General features: G+C 47.1%; 1 protein-coding gene across 1 annotated transcript in view; it reads left to right on the top strand.

The window, feature by feature from the left end:
• CENPI (centromere protein I) overlaps positions 1-17,656 on the top strand; it is a 368,972-nt gene extending 351,316 nt beyond the window's left edge. The window contains exon 21 of the mRNA XM_078688407.1: positions 16,360-17,656. Coding sequence (XP_078544533.1) covers positions 16,360-16,515 — 156 coding nt within the window. The 3' untranslated portion in view covers positions 16,516-17,656. The remainder of the gene's footprint in view (positions 1-16,359) is intronic.
• Positions 17,657-17,960: the final 304 nt, after the last annotated feature.

The raw sequence follows: 17,960 nt of genomic DNA, 5'->3' as shown, positions 1-17,960 counted from the left end.
TAGGTACACATTGAAGAGGATAGGGCTGATGGAGGAGCCCTGGGGGACTCCCTGGGGCACTGCTGCAAAGGCAGACCGGAAAGGGGGGAGAGAGACAGCCTGTCTTCTGTCCCGAAGATAGGAGTGAAGCCAAAGCAAAGCGGTGCCTTCCACTCCCACTTCCATAAGTCTCTGCGTCAGCCTGGCGTGGTTGACCGTGTCGAATGCGGCAGACAGGTCCAGCAGTATCAGAGCCACTGGCTGGTTCCTGTCCGCTCGCATTCGAAGGTCTTCCATGGCAGTCAAAACTGCTGTTTCTGTGCCGTGAGCGGGACGAAAACCAAACTGGTAGTCGTCAAGGAGGTTGTTTTGTTCCAGGTGGGTAGACAGACATGAACTGACCCAACGCTCAGCGACCTTTGCTGGAAATGGCAGCAGGGAAATGGGACGATAATTGGAAAGGCAATCTGGGTTCAGGGAGGGTTTCTTTAAAAGGGGAGTGACTAGTGCCTGTTTCCAAGGGGTGGGAACAAGGCCACTCTGCAGGGACTGATTGCAGATTAGGCGCATGGTGTCAAAAAGATCCATGCCGAGGTTTTTCCATATTTTTGGAGGTAGGGGGTCAAGTGGGGAGCCTGAAGTGATACCAAGCGCAAGTCTTTCAAACTCGACAGCCGGGATCGGGGGGAATGCCTCCATTCTTGCCAGAGGGCCAGAGCCAGGGAGCAACAGGTTCCGAGGGCTGTTGTCTGGTCTCGGCAATTCATTGGTTTCAAATGCGGGGGGTAATTCCAGGTTATGGATAATGGTCTTTATTTTATTAATAAAGAACTCTGCAAGGTCATCGCAGAGGGCTTGGGTGGGAGGCTGTGTGGTGGTAACACAATCCGGGTTGGACAGATTTTTGAGTATTTGAAAAATACTCTTTGAGCTGTTTGTGGCATTGGAGATAATGGAGCAATAGTGTTTAGTTTTGTTAAGGGCAATGGCAGTTTTATACTTCCGGAGGTGTGTTTTCCAGATGGTCTTATGAGTGTCAGAATAATCCTGCCTCCATTTTCTCTCAGCATGCCTACAAACTAGTTTGAGAGCTCTTAAGGAGTCATCAAACCAGGGGGCGGGAGCTCGTCTCTGGGGTTTACCCTTTTTCAGTGGGACGAGGTGATCCGTAGTACTGGAAATCCTAGAACATAGGGATAGATAGTTAGCCTCCACCGATTGAGTAGTAGAGAAAGTGTCCTCTACCTCAAACACAGGGCCATTCAGCCTAAGTTTGTCTAGGACCTTCCAGTCTCTGTAAGGAGGTATGTGACCGTGGAAAACCGGTTTGCCATACCTGCTGCCTACTATGTGAAATTTGATCAGGGCATGATCAGTCCAACACATTGGTAGAATGTCACTCAGAATAGCCAGTTGTGGGGAGGAGAAAATTAAATCTAACTGGTGCCCTGCTATGTGAGTGGGTTTGTCCACTAACTGGGAGAGTTTCAGTCCTTCGCAAGACACTAGCAGATTGTTGAGGGCGGAAACTAGGCTGCCGTTGGGCCAAAGGTTAAAATCGCCTAGGACAATCAAGTTGTTGTGGGAAGTAGCCATATTGGTGATGGTGGTGAGAAGCGACTGCTGCTGAGTAGCGTTAAACGTTCCCGGCGGACGGTAGCAGATCACCGCTGTGAAGGTAGTACCAAGATGACAGTCCATTGAGAGGCCGAATATTTCGGTCCCGACCACTGGGTCCATGGCAATAGTTTTGACTGACCAAGATGCTCTGTAGATAGCGCCGACACCACCGCCCCGCCCTTTGGGTCGAGGGAGATGCAGGATCTTGAAGTCTTGTGGACAGGCCCAGTCCAGATCTATGTTGCAGTCGGAGTGGGTCCATGTTTCCGTGAGGAATAGGACGTCAAGATGATGATTGTCTATGAGCAGGGCGATTTCGTGGGAGTGTTTGGGCAAGGACCTTACATTCAGCAGGCCGGCTGTGATTAGGCCCTTGCGCGCGAAGTCGTGCAGAGGATAGGCGGTGTCTTGGAAGGTCAAGTGCCCCTCATGGGCAAAGTCTCTACGGAGGAGTAGGGCCTCGCGCGTCAAGTGAGGTGTGTTGCTGGTGGACGGGGATATCAGGGCCATAAGTGGCTCACCAGGCGCTGCCGAGGCGCGGACGAGCGCAGACGAGCTTGCCTTAAGCGCGCCTTCGGCGCGCAAACGGCGCTCCCGCTGCGCTCGACCGCTGCGCTTGTGTGGCCGACACATTTATGGCGATGTTGTGGGCGTGGCCTCGCAGGGGGCGTGGCTCGCCTTCGAACCGCGATGGCGGGTGATTTCAGATTCCTGTCTCAGCGCTGAGTTGCCGCTGTCTCAGGAGTGCAAGAAGGTCTGCTGGCGCGTGAGGCAGCGCTTTAGTGCAGGTGCGTTTAAAAGTATTATACACAAAATACAAGTGAATTTTTAAAATGGCGTCAGAGTACCGTCCTCCGGCTTTCCGCCTCAGAGGAGTTTTCAGAGTAAGGTTTAGTTGCGCTGCAGGCAGCGTTTATATAAGCTCCTTGGTGGGCGTGGCCTCGCAGGGGGCGTGGCTCGCCTTCGAACCGCGATGGCGGGTGATTTCAGATTCCTGTCTCAGCGCTGAGTTGCCGCTGTCTCAGGAGTGCAAGAAGGTCTGCTGGCGCGTGAGGCAGCGCTTTAGTGCAGGTGCGTTTAAAAGTATTATACACAAAATACAAGTGAATTTTTAAAATGGCGTCAGAGTACCGTCCTCCGGCTTTCCGCCTCAGAGGAGTTTTCAGAGTAAGGTTTAGTTGCGCTGCAGGTAGCGTTTATATAAGCTCCTTGGTGGGCGTGGCCTCGCAGGGGGCGTGGCTCGCCTTCGAACCGCGATGGCGGGTGATTTCAGATTCCTGTCTCAGCGCTGAGTTGCCGCTGTCTCAGGAGTGCAAGAAGGTCTGCTGGCGCGTGAGGCAGCGCTTTAGTGCAGGTGCGTTTAAAAGTATTATACACAAAATACAAGTGAATTTTTAAAATGGCGTCAGAGTACCGTCCTCCGGCTTTCCGCCTCAGAGGAGTTTTCATGTAGATCCAACTTAAGAGGTAGGTTGTCTTGTTGTAATCTAGCTTCGTGCCTCCACCTGAAGTGCCTGCTCTACAAGTGCTGCCATGTCCAGTACTGGCTGTTTGTTGCCCTTGACATTCTTACACCAATGCCAGCCTATCCAGAATTACCAGAGGATCCAGCTCAGTTTTTCAATGCCATGATGCCACTCCACAAAGGCGCTGGTCCCCCCTGGGGTGATTTTGGGCTCCATGGGTTCCTTATGGGTTCTTTCGAATTTCACTGGTAGGTCCGCCCCCTGCACACGCTCAGCCAATGCTTCTGGTGCCAGCCTGCCTTTCCTAGCTCCAGGCCTGTTGAGCACCCTCCTGCTCAGATGCCAAAGCCAGCACAAACTGCTCACACCACCCCTGGTGACCAATCTTCAGCAGGAGCTTTCGAAGACCAAAGCTATAGCTATCCTCCATAGATCCAGAGATAAACCCAGAGGCTAGCAGAGGAGGCCTGACAAAAGGAAAGTTCTCAAACGTTGCCTGTGCCATTCCAATGCTACTGGCAAATTATGAAGGAGTTATTCAGGTTGGTGTTGGATCTTGGATACGTCTGACCTCTAGAACAACAGCAGCGATGCACCAAATTTACAGTCCTGCTGTCTTCAAACCCAGTTGATTTTCTGGCCCTCCAAAATGTTATTTGGCTAGAAACTTCACCATAGACTGAAATGGAATTACCCCCTGACCCTAGTTCCCCATAGATTACATGTTTTAATGCAGTATTTAGAAAGACAGTGGACGTCTTAGAGCTTCGCTGCCCACAGTAAAACAACCAGCCTCTGCGGCATCATGGCCCTTTTTGCGGTGCTTCAGCTCAGCAACGGAAGTCAAAAGGTTCATTGCCAGTAGGTACAGGCCTGTGCTGGCGGATCCAGTCTTCCTCTCATCCCACCTTCTCACCAAAAAGCCTGGCGGTTCTGGCTTCGTCCTGCACAAAGCAGAATCCATGTATATTTCCTGCAGCCCCTCCAGATAGGTTGTGTTAATTGACCTCCAGTTTTTTTATTCCCTATCTGCTCGCTTTGTATATACACACACTGTACGAGATGGCAAAGTTGGCAGTCCTGAGCCTCTCAGACCACCTGAACGATCACTTTATTCAGCTGGTGATAGGTGGCCAAAAAGTCAGGTCAAAGGGGCAATTCTGATGGATACTTGTAACTGCAAATTACTCATCTTGTAAATTTCCCCCAGGTATTCAACTGGATCTGGTAACTTTAAAGCAGCGAGTGCATCGTTAGGTGGTACAGTGTGGCTCTGCACCAATGTAATTCTGCTCTGGAAGTGAGGAGTGGAGCCACATATCAGCTCCATGATCTCTGATGTTAGTTACTTTCTTTCCGCTACCTCAGACTCAGATCTAGAACTTTGGTCTATTGAAGACCCTTTTTGTAAAAAAAAAGTCATATTTGCAAAGGAATATGTCACCGCCTAAGAAAATAAGGTTCATGCTGTGTAGATACGATCTCAAACAAATATCTGTGAAAGAGCTCACAAAGTATCTTGCTGGTGCCTGGGGTCTGCACGATTTCTGGGCTAATGATGACTTTAAGATAAATTGGTAGGGTGTACAAGACTGCAAGTTGAAGCCGTATATCAAACATCGAAAGACTCTATGCCTTGACTGTTGAATTAGAAGAAGGTTCCATTCCCACTCCTAAAGTTATTCCTGCAGCATGTTATTGTCTAATAAGTCTTTGGTTAAATCCAGCATACTCCTATGATGCAACCCTAACTAGATGTTGTACCTAAGTGTACCTAGCATGTATGTAGGTGTAGAGCCAAGAATCCCTCAAGGATAAACCTCGGCTCCTTTACCTGAAGTGAAAGACTGTGGGACCCCGTCTTGGTCTCGAGATGGACACCCGCGAGGGATGGTAGACCACTGCGATCTCGAGTGTCTGCGTGCAGGAACCTCAGTGTCTTGCGTCAGTTTTTCAGCATGGAAGTCCTTTTTCTCCTCTCCCTGCTTCAGCCAGGATATGGTGTTTGTATACCCAAAGTGGTACCCTCAGGGCATCTACCTTGCTGTTTCATGTTGGACTTAGGATGACGGAAAGAATTACCCTTATACAGAGTTATTATGGAGGAGAAGGTAGTCCTGCTGAGTTTCCAAGAATCCTCATGCATAATGAATGAAGCTAGCTTTCAGGGAAAACCCCACGTCCTGTAAGCAGTACCATAACTAGGTGAAAGGTCAATCCCAAGAACTGTTGTGTAATGGCAGGGGAAAATATAGGTGACATTTTTGGTTGCTACCTGAGCCTATATGGGGGGTACTTATATGAAACATAAGAGGGCCGGGTTCAAATGTAAACTTTACATGACTTGACCACCATTTTCACTTGTGTCTCAAGGCATCTCCAAAACAGTGCCTTTTTGCACTGAGCAGTTCTTGGCATTAATGTTTAAAGAGTAAGCACAATAAATAGTTTAAAGGTTAGTCTTTGGAAGCACAGATCCCACATTTCTTCATGTTCCGTCCACACATCCCTTTTTATGTACCTGTATGGAGAGAAGAAGAGTATGGAATGAGAAACCATTATGTACATTGAGTGGACTTGCATTACAAGGTCCATTCCCAGTGTTTTCCAAAAGCTACCAAGGCCTTGTGCCATCTCTTCTCAATAATATGTGCGGCAAATCCTTCTCAGCAGTGGTGCCAAACCAGCAACAGTATACCAAACTGCTGGTGGAAGTGCCATGAAGAAAAGCTAAGAAGGGGGAAGAGCTACGCAAGCATCCAAGATGGCCGCATAAGCTCCCGGCTCCGTCAACCTCCCTCGCTGGCGGACTTATCCTGAACTTCATCCTGACCTCCCGCCAGACTCCCGTGTGTCTGAATGGTTGCTGAGCCCAGAGGGGCAATCCCGGAGTTTGTATCGCCTTTCTTGACGAAGTTACACCGTCTTTCATTTATGGGCCTCCTCCAGTGTGTAAGCCGGGACCTCGAGTACTGACAAAGCCGGTTTTCAGTTGAACAACATCGGCCGCGGGTGCCCGGCAGAGTCCGGTCTCATCAGAGTGGAACATATTCTCTATCCCGGTGGTGGTTTTCGGTCCCTGCGAATACTGGACGAACAGCGACGAGACGTGGTTGCCGCGGTGGGTGGGGGCCAGGTCCCGGGACCCTGCTGCAGCCCTCAGGGTCCGCGGGTGGGGCCCCCCGCTCTCGGCAGTGGTGTAAAGGTCGCCAAGCCTGTGAGTCGCCAGTCGCTTCCGTCCACTCCGCGCCTGTTGATTTCCCCGGAGTAGCCAGCCTCCGGGGCTGAAGATCTGCTTTTCTATCGCCCACGCGGAGATGGATCGGACGATGTGTAGACCGACCCTGGGGACCGTAATGGCCGCCATCGGGGCTCTTCGCCTGCAAATGGAGGCTGCTCTCCACAATTTGACTGCACGCCTCGAGACTGTTTGTTTGAGACCGGACTCCAGCCATGTGTTAGACCTGCAACATACGCTTACCCCCGCGACGCTTGATCTACCTCGAGAGGATAACCCCGACTATGATCTGAACCTGGTGCCGATTGTGCCCGCACGATTACAGCGCTACGTTACTGGAGCCCCTGAACACCTAGCAAGATCGGCAAAGTCATCGCCCGCACAGGACTCACTTCTTCCTTCTCTTCTGCAGACCACCACTACTATTTTTTGGATTGACTTTCGTGTATCTGATGGATTTCGATACTTAACCTTTTTGACTCTTTTTGATCTCCTTTTTCAACAACACTTTGACTCTTTTGCTACTATATTTGTTCTACTGGATGGGGTTTGTGCAATGGATCGTAAGGGCCAGGGCTGAATTTGACTTGAATTCGGTACGATGACTTTCTTTTGGCTCAGCTGGGTTGTTTCTGTGGGAGTGAGGGCCAGATGGAATTCTTATTGTCTGGGTTTGGTGTGACTGCTATGATCGAAAAGGGATTTGCTGTCTCTGTGGTGCCGGGGGCTGGGCGGGACGGTCTTTTCTCTGTCGGTGACTCCCCTATTGGTTTGCTTATTAGTCTGTTATAACCTGCTGAATACCGCGGTAGGGGATGTCTACTTTTGGCGGGGGGGAGGGGAGTCCGGGAGCCCGTATCGTTTTGTAATACATCTCCTCCTCCATCTTTTCCCTTCCCTGGGGTGTAGTTTAGGGGGTGACAGGCACGCTGCTAGTGGGGTTAGGTCGTAGCCATCCGCAGGGGTGCAGGGTGGGGGGTTGAGTTTTTTATTTTTCCTTTATTGTGTTCTATGACCTTTCTATTTCCCTTTTCCCTTCTTCACAAGAGATGCGGCATCTTCTCCTGATCTTTTTGTCTCTCATATCCGGGTGTCGAATGTCCAATCTGCATATCCTGTATCCCTGGTGGGCGGGTTCTGATGAAGTTTGCTTATGGTTATCTGTATCGTATTGTTTTGCCTCAGCTCTAAGCTGGTATTGATATTTTTCGGATGCCTATAATTGTACTGTATTTCCTCAATTCTTCGCCCGTTCACCGCTGTACTATGTACCACCAAATGACACCCGATATGTACACTTTTACTCTTGTTATAATCAATAAAAATATGTAAAAAAAAGAAAAGCTAAGAAAAGTGAGACACCGAAATAGAATCTGTAGTATAGGGGTGAGAAACAAACACTATTTTCTCTCTATTGGAATGCACTGATTCATTTAGAAAACTCTACCTGTACATCTAATTTTATTTAAAAATCCTCAATCATAGTAGACCGTGAAGTTGAATCCGCTCCTGAATGGCTGCAATGAACGAATGAATGAAACAAGATTTATAGTGCGCAACTTAGCCCAAGGGCATCAAGACGCTAGGCAAAGCCAAACCAAAACAGCAAGTCTCAAAGTTACCGGATCCATGGCTTAGAGATAAGCCTCATGGAACAGCCAAGATTTTAAATCCCTGCGAAACAAAGGCAGAGATGGTTGTATCATCAGATCGAGCGTAAGGGAGTTCCAAAGCGTAGGAGCCAGAGAGGACAAAGCTTTCCCCCCATCTGGCCTTGGCAAATCTAGGCACTCTGAGGAGCTTTTTGGTAGACGATCGAAGAGCTCTGGTTGGAAGGTAGGGAACAAGAAGAGACCTGATACCCTCCGATCCCGAGCCATAGATGGCCCCATGGGCTAGGCAGAGAAGCTTAAACTAAATCCTTGCCTGAATGGGCAGCCAGTGAAGGTATTTCCTTGTCATAGAAACTGAGAAGAGCCTAGGAAGATTGAGCAACAGCCTACTTGCCGCATTCTGGACAATCTGTGGACAGAGCTCTTATTCATGCCCACGTATAGTGCATTACAGTAGTCCAATCTTGATGATACTAACGCTACCGTCACCTGCTTCCTTGCTTCACAGGAAAGATATGAACCTATCTTTCTTAGGATCCTAATGATCCCACAGCATGTGGATACGGTCCTGCTAACCTGAAGGTCAAATGAAAGGGAAGTGTTGATCAGGACCCCAAGGTTCCTGGCCGAGTGGGAGGGAAGAGGACAATCTCCCAGGGAATCTGGCCACCAATCCTTAGACCAAATATCGTGGCCACCGCCAAAGATCAGGACCTCGGTCTTTTCTCCGTTAAGTTTTAATACGTTTTGCACCATCCAGCGGGAAACTGCCTCCATACAGGTTTTAAAATTGAGGGCGGAGTCATTCACCGACTGAGTAAGAGAGACCATGATTTGGGTGTCGTTGGCGTAAGACAACACCTCAAATCCATAGGATCTCACCACCTTGGCAAGTGGGGCCACGTAGATATTAAAAAGGGTGGGACTTAAAGAAGATCACTGGGGGACCCCACATTGCACAGGAGAGGGATGAGACAGGAAATCACCCAGTTTAACTCTCTGCTCCCTTTGATGGGGAAAAGAAGCTAGGAGTCTAAGGGCAGGGCTCCCAACACCCATCTCTCCCAGCCTGGAAACCAGGATGGAGGGGGACAGGGTGTCAAAGGCCGCTGTCAGATCAAGTAATACCAACAGGGTGATCTGGCCCCTGTCTACTTTCGAACTGATGTTATTAATCACCACAGTCAGAGCTGATTCGGTGCTGTGGGCTCTCCGAAAACCGTGCTGTGAAATATCCAAGAGGTTTGAATCGCCCAGAAAGGTGGTAAGATGCTGATTGAGGTGGACTTCAAGTATTTTGGCTGGGGCAGGAAGCAGGGAAATGGGTCGATATTTTTTCAAAACCCCCGGATCCAATGAGGCTTTCTTCAAGAGAGGCTTAACCACCGGCAATTTCCAAGGAAGGGGAAAAACCCCCTCCGTAATGGCAAGGTTAAGCACCTCTAGAAGAGGGGGCAAAATCACCTACCTACAGCTCTTCAGGATTTTCAAAGGACCGGGGTCCAGGGGAGAACCTGATTTTGATCCTGTCGAGAAGGCGATTTGATTCTTCAAGGGTAAGCAGAGGGAAGGTGAGAAGGCTAGGCCCAGGCTCAACAGAGGTCAGTGCTACCCTCATAGGAGAAGGCGAAAGGGGGACCACGCGTTAAGCCCCTGATTGAGGGTAACCAGGGAGCTGTGTATATCAGCAATTTTAATATGAAGAAAGGTGGAAATCTGATTACAAAGCTCCTGGGATTCAACTATGGAATCCACCTTCTGAGTGGCTGAAAGAGAATCCATGATCTTAAAGAGCTCCCTAGGGGAACTCGGAGAGCTGGTCAAACTGTGGAAATAGGACTTTTTTTCCTCAATGATGGCCCTTTTATACTCTTTCAGAAGATGTTTGTCGTTGTTTGTTCTCGGTGGAGTCCAGATTAGCGCGCCAGAGCCTTTCTTGCTTTCTGCATCCTTGTCTTAGTCCTCTAAGTCTATCAGAGAACCAAGGAGCAGAAGGGCTCTTCCTGGCAGAATAGTGAGGTTTAGCAGGGGCTAAGATGTCTACCGCCCCAGCGATGGAATTAAAGAGGTCTGCTGCAGCTAAGTCAGTATCCTGGTTGACAAGGGGACTGAGGCTATTCAAGAGCGGTGCAATCGCTTCGTTGTTAATATGTCTAAAACTCCTTCTGAGTTGCCATTTCTTTGAGTCAAGGACAGGAGGGGAAATATCGCCTTTAAGCTCAAATGGCACCACAAATGATCAACCAGTGACATTAAATTATATTTACCATTGAAATTGGACTTTATGCACAGATTCTTTTGATACCTTGAAGTGCCAACTCTAGTAGTCTCATCAGAAGTTAGCCCGGCTGAGATGTCAACCTGTAACTGCACTCTCCAATAAGGCTACTAGCCTTTTAACAGTAAAAACGACATTGGTGGTTTTTACTGTTAGGGCCTTAAAAGCTTATAACTACAGGGCCAACCCTTAAGCATAATGCACCCTACCTTTAAAGCTCCGTAGGCCTGCTATAGATGTGACTTAGAAATGTTGAGAAGGAATGTTTCGGTTTTGCCATTGCTTGAAATGGCACAATAGAGATAGCAGTTTTAGAACTACTCTACCAGCCAGCAATGGCCGGCTCGGAAACATGCTTTTGTCTTGTCACACTCTTGGTGGCACAACTAGTGCTGCAGTCCACTAGAGACACTTTAACTTACAAGCCCTAAGAACCCCTGTTACCATATACTATGGACTTAAAGTCAAGTTATGGCAATTTGGGGGTAAGCCAATTAAACATGCAGCTTTTTATAGATCAGAGCACATGCAGTCTCCTGATTACCCGGGTTCAGGGCATTTCAGTCTCACTACATCATTGCCTAGTAGACTGAGTCAAAGAGTGGAGGTGAACCTGCAAAACGCCTGTTTCTTCACAGATAGCAAGAACTAGAACATCTCCGTGGTTTGGATGCTTCTTCATACACTGGTCTGGATTCCCCTCCTGGCCCTGCCACAAAAGAAAGTGTCTCCTTTGCTGTCATTATGTGGAGGATGGCAGAAGTACTAGACTTACAACTCCCTAGTATGAAGGTGAAGACTAATGTTATGACTCCAGCCTGATTAGGAGCCTACAAAATCTCTATTACCATTCAATGAGGCTCTCACAGATACCATTTTGGGTACTTGTTAGACACCATGTTTGGGAATGCTAGTTAATAGGCAAGTCATTCTGCGCCACTAACCAGCGTCGGGCGACCTTGACTTTCGCACACTTCACGCTTGAGAGCTTGGTGGTGCAGGTGTCTACTATTAAAGCTAATCAAAACTCCTTCACCACCACTCCACCTGATCAGGAGAAAGAAAATCGAGACATTTGACCAGTGCATCTTTAACTCCATGAGCGTTGCGCTGCGCTGCAATGAGTAAACACTGTGGTTTTCAAGGATGCTGTTCTCATGGGACATGCCTAAAGATTTACAGCAGTTCCAGATAATCATAGGGCGTCCCTGAGCCAAGTTATCTAGGATGGTTTTGGCTCTACTAAATTGTGATTCACTCTGGCTTGGTCATGACCCACTTTTTAGGTTGGGCGATTAGTATGATAGTGTCACTTCAGCACCATGCCTGGATCAGGCCAACAGGCGTCTTCAGGGATGTCCAGGCATCATTACTGCAAATTGAAAATGCTCACGCTAGCCCAGGTCCTGGCTGACAACCCCGGATACTGCATGGTGGTGGTGGCCTTGCAGAGCGCTTATTTCCATATCCCTGTGTATTGACCTGAAGTTCATAGCAGACCAGGAGCATTTTCATTTCACAGCACTCCCTTTTGGGTGTTCAGGAATGTGATGGTAGCAGTAGGCGCAGTACACCTTCGGAGGTTGTGGTTACCAATCTCCCCTTTCCTCAATGAATGGTTTTTGAAGGCAGACGCAGGCCAGGCAGTCGTCAACTACCTACAGATGACTGCAATCTAAATATTATTTATGTTCCTTAATAATGTCCGGAAGTCACACCAGATTTCTTTGCCAATTCTCCATTACCGCCTCTCCACGAACCCTGATTTGACAGTGGTGATGGGTGCATCTTTTCTGGGTTCAGGAGTCTGGGAGAAGTAGAGATCAAAGGCCTCTGGTCCAGCGGAAACTCAACTCTACATCAATTTGAGCTGAGGGCAATTCTCTTGCCATTGAAGACCTTTGTGCCTACCATCAGACGAAGGCTGGTGCAGGTGCTCGTGGCCAACACCACTGGCATGTGATACTGCAGCAAGCAGGCAGGGTGGGGTATTGGGTCCTGTGCCAGGAGACTCTACACCTCTAGAAGTGTCAGGCCAGCCAGGGAATTTCTGAGGTCGTAAACCACCTGGCAGGATCTCTAAATGCCACTGTGGACTAACTCAGCTGCCATCGCTTAGCAGGGCACGAATAGCAGTTTCACCCGCAGGTGGCACAAAGGATTTTCCATCAATGGGGAAAACCATGGATTTATTTTTCCTCACCACATAGAACGTGCAATGTCTGCACTTTAACAGGTTGAAATTCGCAAGACTATTTTCTCTTGGAGACACAAGGGTTGGGTTTCAGGACTACTTTTTGCCTATCTGTCACTGCCGTTCATGCACCAACATCGGAAGGTGATCAAGATTGGCAGGGCTCAGTCCTCTTAGTGGCACTGGATTGGGCCAGGAAAGTGTGTTCCTTAAACTCCTGGCCATGAGCATCTGTCCTTGCGCCAAGCTGCCGCTACGGGAGGATCTTCTGGCACAGCAGCAGGGCAGGGTGCTGCACCCAGACCTGCGCAAGTTGTAACACCATGCTTGGAGACCGAGCAAAGGCAATTGATCTCATATAACCTTCCTCCAGAGGCCGCTAATGTCACCCTTGCTTGGAGACGGCCCTCTGCAAAATCAATGCATTCAAGCTGTTCGGACTCATTTGTGGCTAGTGTGGCGCCCACCAAATGGATCCATTGCAAGCCAAGTTGTCCCTGGCCCAGCATGCTTTTGCTTTGGGCACTGTTGAAGGCTGATCGTCATTCTTTTTTTCCAGCTCAATCACTCTGAGGAAGAGAGGATCCATCCTATGGACCCTAATAGAGCACTAATCTTTCACATAGATCGCACCAAATGGATGGACAATCTGCACTTTTTGGGCTTCTCCGGGGAAAAGAAAGGAAGGCACTGCAAAAACGGACGAGCTCCTGATGTTAATGTTAATGATATTTATAAAGCGCACAAATACCAAAGACGGTGTCTCGGCGCTAAAAAACCGTGAGCAAACCCCACCTAGCACACCTCACTGAAACAACCAGGTTTTCCAGTTTTTTCTAAAGCTCAAGAGAGCTGGCCTTCCTGATCTCGGGAGGCAGCAAGTACCACAGCTTTGAAGTGCCATACTGAAAACTCCGCCCCCCCCCATGCATGGTCCGAATTTTAGGCAACGCCAGTAATTTTGCACCCGTAGAACAGAGCTGTCTGACTGGCTGGCTGGTACCACACAAAGAGTTCCTGAAGAAACAACGGGCCCTTCTGTGTCAAGGCTTTAAAGGCCACACAGAGCGCCTTAAATTTGATCCGTTGCACCACTGGAAGCCAGTGCAGCTTCCGGATTTCCCCTGAAATGGACTTATGCCGGGGCAGGCTCAGCAAAAGACGAGCCGCCGAGTTCTGCACTACCTGAAGTTTCTTCAGGCACTGCTTTTGGGCATTCAAATGAAGCCCGTTGCAGTAGTCCAGCTTGGCCTGTATGAGAGAAGTGATGACCACTTTCTTGGTTTCCACAAGAATATAAGGAAGTACCTTTTTTATCGGGAAGTGAGAAGCTGACACGATGGCATTGGTCAGCCAACAGACTGATGTTGTCTGATGGATTGTTCTCCTTATTAAGATCTGCAAAGACTGGTTTAGAAGCGGCTTCCAGAAGTTTTACAGGCTCATTCCATCAGAGGTAATGCTGCTACCACTGCGCTGTCACCTGGTGAGCCTGTCCTGGATGTTTGCTAGGCAGCTGCTTGATCTTCAGTGCTTTGGTTCACTAGGTCCTGCAAGACTTATTGTGCTGAGCCAGTTCGCAGACCTACTACGTTGGGGGGGTACTACTAAGGTTTCTGCTCACAAGGTGAGGAATCTGCATTTCGAAGTATCCATCAAAATAACTCATTACTTACCTTTTGGTAACTATCGTTCTGGTGGATACTCTTATCTAACCACAGATTCTTCGCTGACCCTCCCAATTCCTCTTTCTGAGAACTGGGCTCTTTTTCCACCAAAACGGCTCGAATTTGGCGATCTGCACACTAGTAATTCCCAATCTACCTGTAGGGTCTGATTTTGATGGCGCAAACAGCCTAAGAAAACAGTTAACATCAGCGTGTATGGGTGATGCTTTTTATGTGACTTCGGTAGTCACCTCCATAGCAGATTAACATTGACACGGAGCTGCGCAACGCCACCTACTGGTGCGCAGGAGACCTGCTTTAAAGTTTCCGAATCCAGTCTGACGCCTCAGGAATATTGACAAGGTGTGAAATCTGCGATTAGATTGAGCAACCATCTGAAAGATTGTTACCAACGGTAAGTAACTTGTTTGCCTGCACATTGTAGATTATTTGGCTAGGGCAATGGGGTTCTCAGTAGCCCTGAGGAGGCATGAATGGCCTTGGTTCCCCTGATTCACTGGGGACATGCAGGCAAACCTTAAGGATAATGCTATTAACTCGCCTGTTTGGAAACAATTTTGATTTGGTCTTGGAGACTTTCAAGGCTATTAGGGGTGCTGCCTGTTCCCTTGTCCGCCAGTCTATGGGCTGGAACTACAGCCAGTTGCAGGTGTTTCAAGGATTCTCTCTGGGCTTTCCCTTTAAGCAGCATCAGCCGTCTCACCTCGTCCAACAGTTTAACCAGCTGCTGTTTCAATACAGAAGCAGGGGCAAAGAGAAAGGTCATCAAGGCCAAAAGACCTTTAACCCCTCCACTGCACCAGCATAAAAGCAGCTTCTCCTTGGAGGAGCTTCTGCAGCCAGTTGTAAAGTGAGGTATCCTCCTTTCTACATGCCTGAAAGGCCATCACGTTGGAGCACAGGGTTTAGCAAATTGTATAAAATGGATACGCCCTGCCCTTTGGGGAAGAGATCTGTGAAATAAGGTGGGCAATTTGGGGAGAGAGAGAGAGAGAGAGAGAGAGAGAGAGAGAGAGAGAGAGAGTGCTAGAGTGCTAGAGAATAAGACAGACAATCATTCAACCTATGCTATACTTGGAGGGATGAAAGTTAAGGGGAGGATCATTCAATAGAATGAAAGAGGGAACATATTTAAAGTCAAGGTAAATTATTTATGCAGAGTTTTAGAAATCTAGTGGAATGAGGCCTTCGGAGATAGTATACAGTCTGAGACTGTAGTGTATCGTAGCCCTTGTATAGCGATTGTCGCTACTTTGTGAAGCGCTGACACCTATTCAAATTGATAACATCCTACACCCTTGATGTGTGTGGATGGAAGTATGTTGTCTTGGCTTTGAGTCTTTTAGGGAAGTATTTTTCTACTTTCTTACTGATGACCATCTTTAATGGACTCACAGGCAACCCACCCTCGTCCCTGCTAAGAGGCTCACATGCTATTTATTCCTGCTAGTGTTTTCAAATCTTAACTATTGTGACTATAAAGCAATTAATCATGCAGTTCAGTAAAATGATATTTCTTACCACCAGTCCCACGGGGTTAAAAAAAAGGCGTTCATTGATGTCTCAGGCATGACAGAATAAATTATAAACTTGCAGCTCAAAAAATGTCCCTCAGTGACCGCAATCCTGCTTGGAAAAGTGGCTCAAGAGATTGAGAGAGCCCAGGATGTTAAGGAATGCAGTTTTCAAGCCACTTTGAAGTAGCAATAGGACAACATGAGCAGATATCTGTGGAGACTTCCTGTACATATGGCATTTGGTAGAAATCTGAACCATGATGGCTTCTGGTGGGAGTGGAGTTCCAAGCACCCCAGCCTCATTGGCTTCAGTTTGTGTCCTTTTCAATGAGGTGGACTATCTTCACGAGTAAATGCTCAGTTGGTTCTATTGCTTATTGGTGTTGGGCACTGCTATTGAAGGCCAGCTCTAACTGCATTGAATCTGACTCGTTAAAAGTTTTGAAGTTCTTATTTTAAAAAACGTGACTAGGATACTGCAGACACAGGCTTATGGATCGAGGACGAATAGCCACATGGAGAACTTAGATTACAAAAAGTAACTTTTGCTTATTCATGAAGTTCGCTGAATGCATCAAAGTAAATAAGCGACACATTTTTTTCACATTATTTTTGTTAACATGATTATTGATAATCCTTCATTTACTCTGAACTCCTTTTTACCTACTTGTCTGAATACGTTCACCTAAAAGTTCATTCTGTATCAGTTGACCTAGTGGCATTGATTTGTTGTTGAGTAAAGAAACGTCTGTTTCTCTTCCTACAGGGCAAGCTGTGGAACTGGTATTTGGAGTATCTCTATATGCAGGGAATGCAGGGTTTGAAACTTTTCATTGAAAGCAGTGTCAATCGGGTTTCCACCATCTCCCAAACCCAAGCGGCATCGGAGGGCCTTCGTTCTTTGCATCACTCACAGAAATAGTCAATTTAATGTTTCCCGAACATTGGACAAAGATGTTCACAGGAACTATTTTTTCGAGTACAGACGTTTTCCATTTTTGACTCACATAAATTGAAGTATTCCATGTACATAACCCATCGGCTGAAAGATTCGGAGCAGCTGCAGCTTTTGGCTTTATTTATCACTATTCTGCGCTCATGCTTTGGAGTCATTACAAACTGATCGTTTCTGCTTTCAGTGTTATTTCTGAAATGTAATATTTTGTATTTAACATGCAGGTATGCTCATAATTGTAAACAGTGTAAATTTGTACTTAATGTAAAGTTATTTTGTAATGGCCTTCCTATGGAATGCATCAGTTTTATTCCTTAACTCAGATCAATTGGTGGATCCAGTATATTGTGTACATACTTAACTGGAGTTCATGGAGTCTGATTCTGTGATTGTCTGAACTGGCTTCAGATTCGAGTTCCATTTTCGGAATCCAACAGAGGTATCAGGAGATACCAAAGAGGTCCCTTTTTAATAGCAATTGATGTAGTGGGATTGGTAGAGAGGTTGAAACTGTCTATTTGGACATAAAAGCGATGAGATTTGGAACAACCGTACTACAGTGTGCTTTTATATGTGCAGCAGCTATCAATAATACACACATGCCATATGCGCTCCTTGTGGAGTGTTCCGTGTTGTGGCTTGGAATGTTCAAAACATCTCATTTTAACCCTTATTCAACAGATGGGTTCTAATGAATTAATATCATGTGTTCTTTTATATTATCCAGAATGCGTGTGTGTGTGTGCTCCTGCTTTACCGCTTCCACACGTGCACGGACACAGCTGGATTCTGTTTTTAAAATTTATGAACAGAAGGCTCTGGCGTGTTTCTGTAGTTTGCACCACCTTGCTCACATAACATAGACGCCATTAAACATGTATAATATACTGTCATGGATACCACACATGGCGGCATGGACATAGTGAAAACACTTTTACTTTCCTGATTTCATCACGAGGAAAGAGCGTGCTCTGTACAAAAATTATATTAATGTGCAAATATGAAATTAAATTACAATATACAAATTTTCTTTGTATACATCTCTACCACAGATGTCTTCAAGAAGACTTTTTGTGCATGTTAATAAATAAATGTGCAAAACTTCCAACTCAGCAGTTTTTTTTATTCATCATACTCCATTGTGATCAAAGGTTATTCATAACGGTCTAGTGCCTTCAGTTCATCTAATGTGTTGGGAACAACCGAAGACTTCCTATCAAAACATGGCATGTCCCAAGTGGGGAAAGCACTATAAATCTTGAACATGATAAAATTCAATTCACCAGCATCACACTCTACATCAAACTCAACTTCATGTTCCCAGTGAGCACCTACTCGATATCGTATTAAAAATTAAGCATTCTTCTTCCTACATCTCATGTTAATGACCAAATCTTCTCGTTCTTCGATGA

The sequence above is a fragment of the Lissotriton helveticus genome, chromosome 4_1 (assembly GCF_964261635.1).
Source record: "Lissotriton helveticus chromosome 4_1, aLisHel1.1, whole genome shotgun sequence".
Lineage (NCBI taxonomy): Eukaryota > Metazoa > Chordata > Amphibia > Caudata > Salamandridae > Lissotriton > Lissotriton helveticus.
Note: the sequence above shows the minus strand (reverse complement) of the source record. Positions and strands in the feature narration are given on the sequence as shown.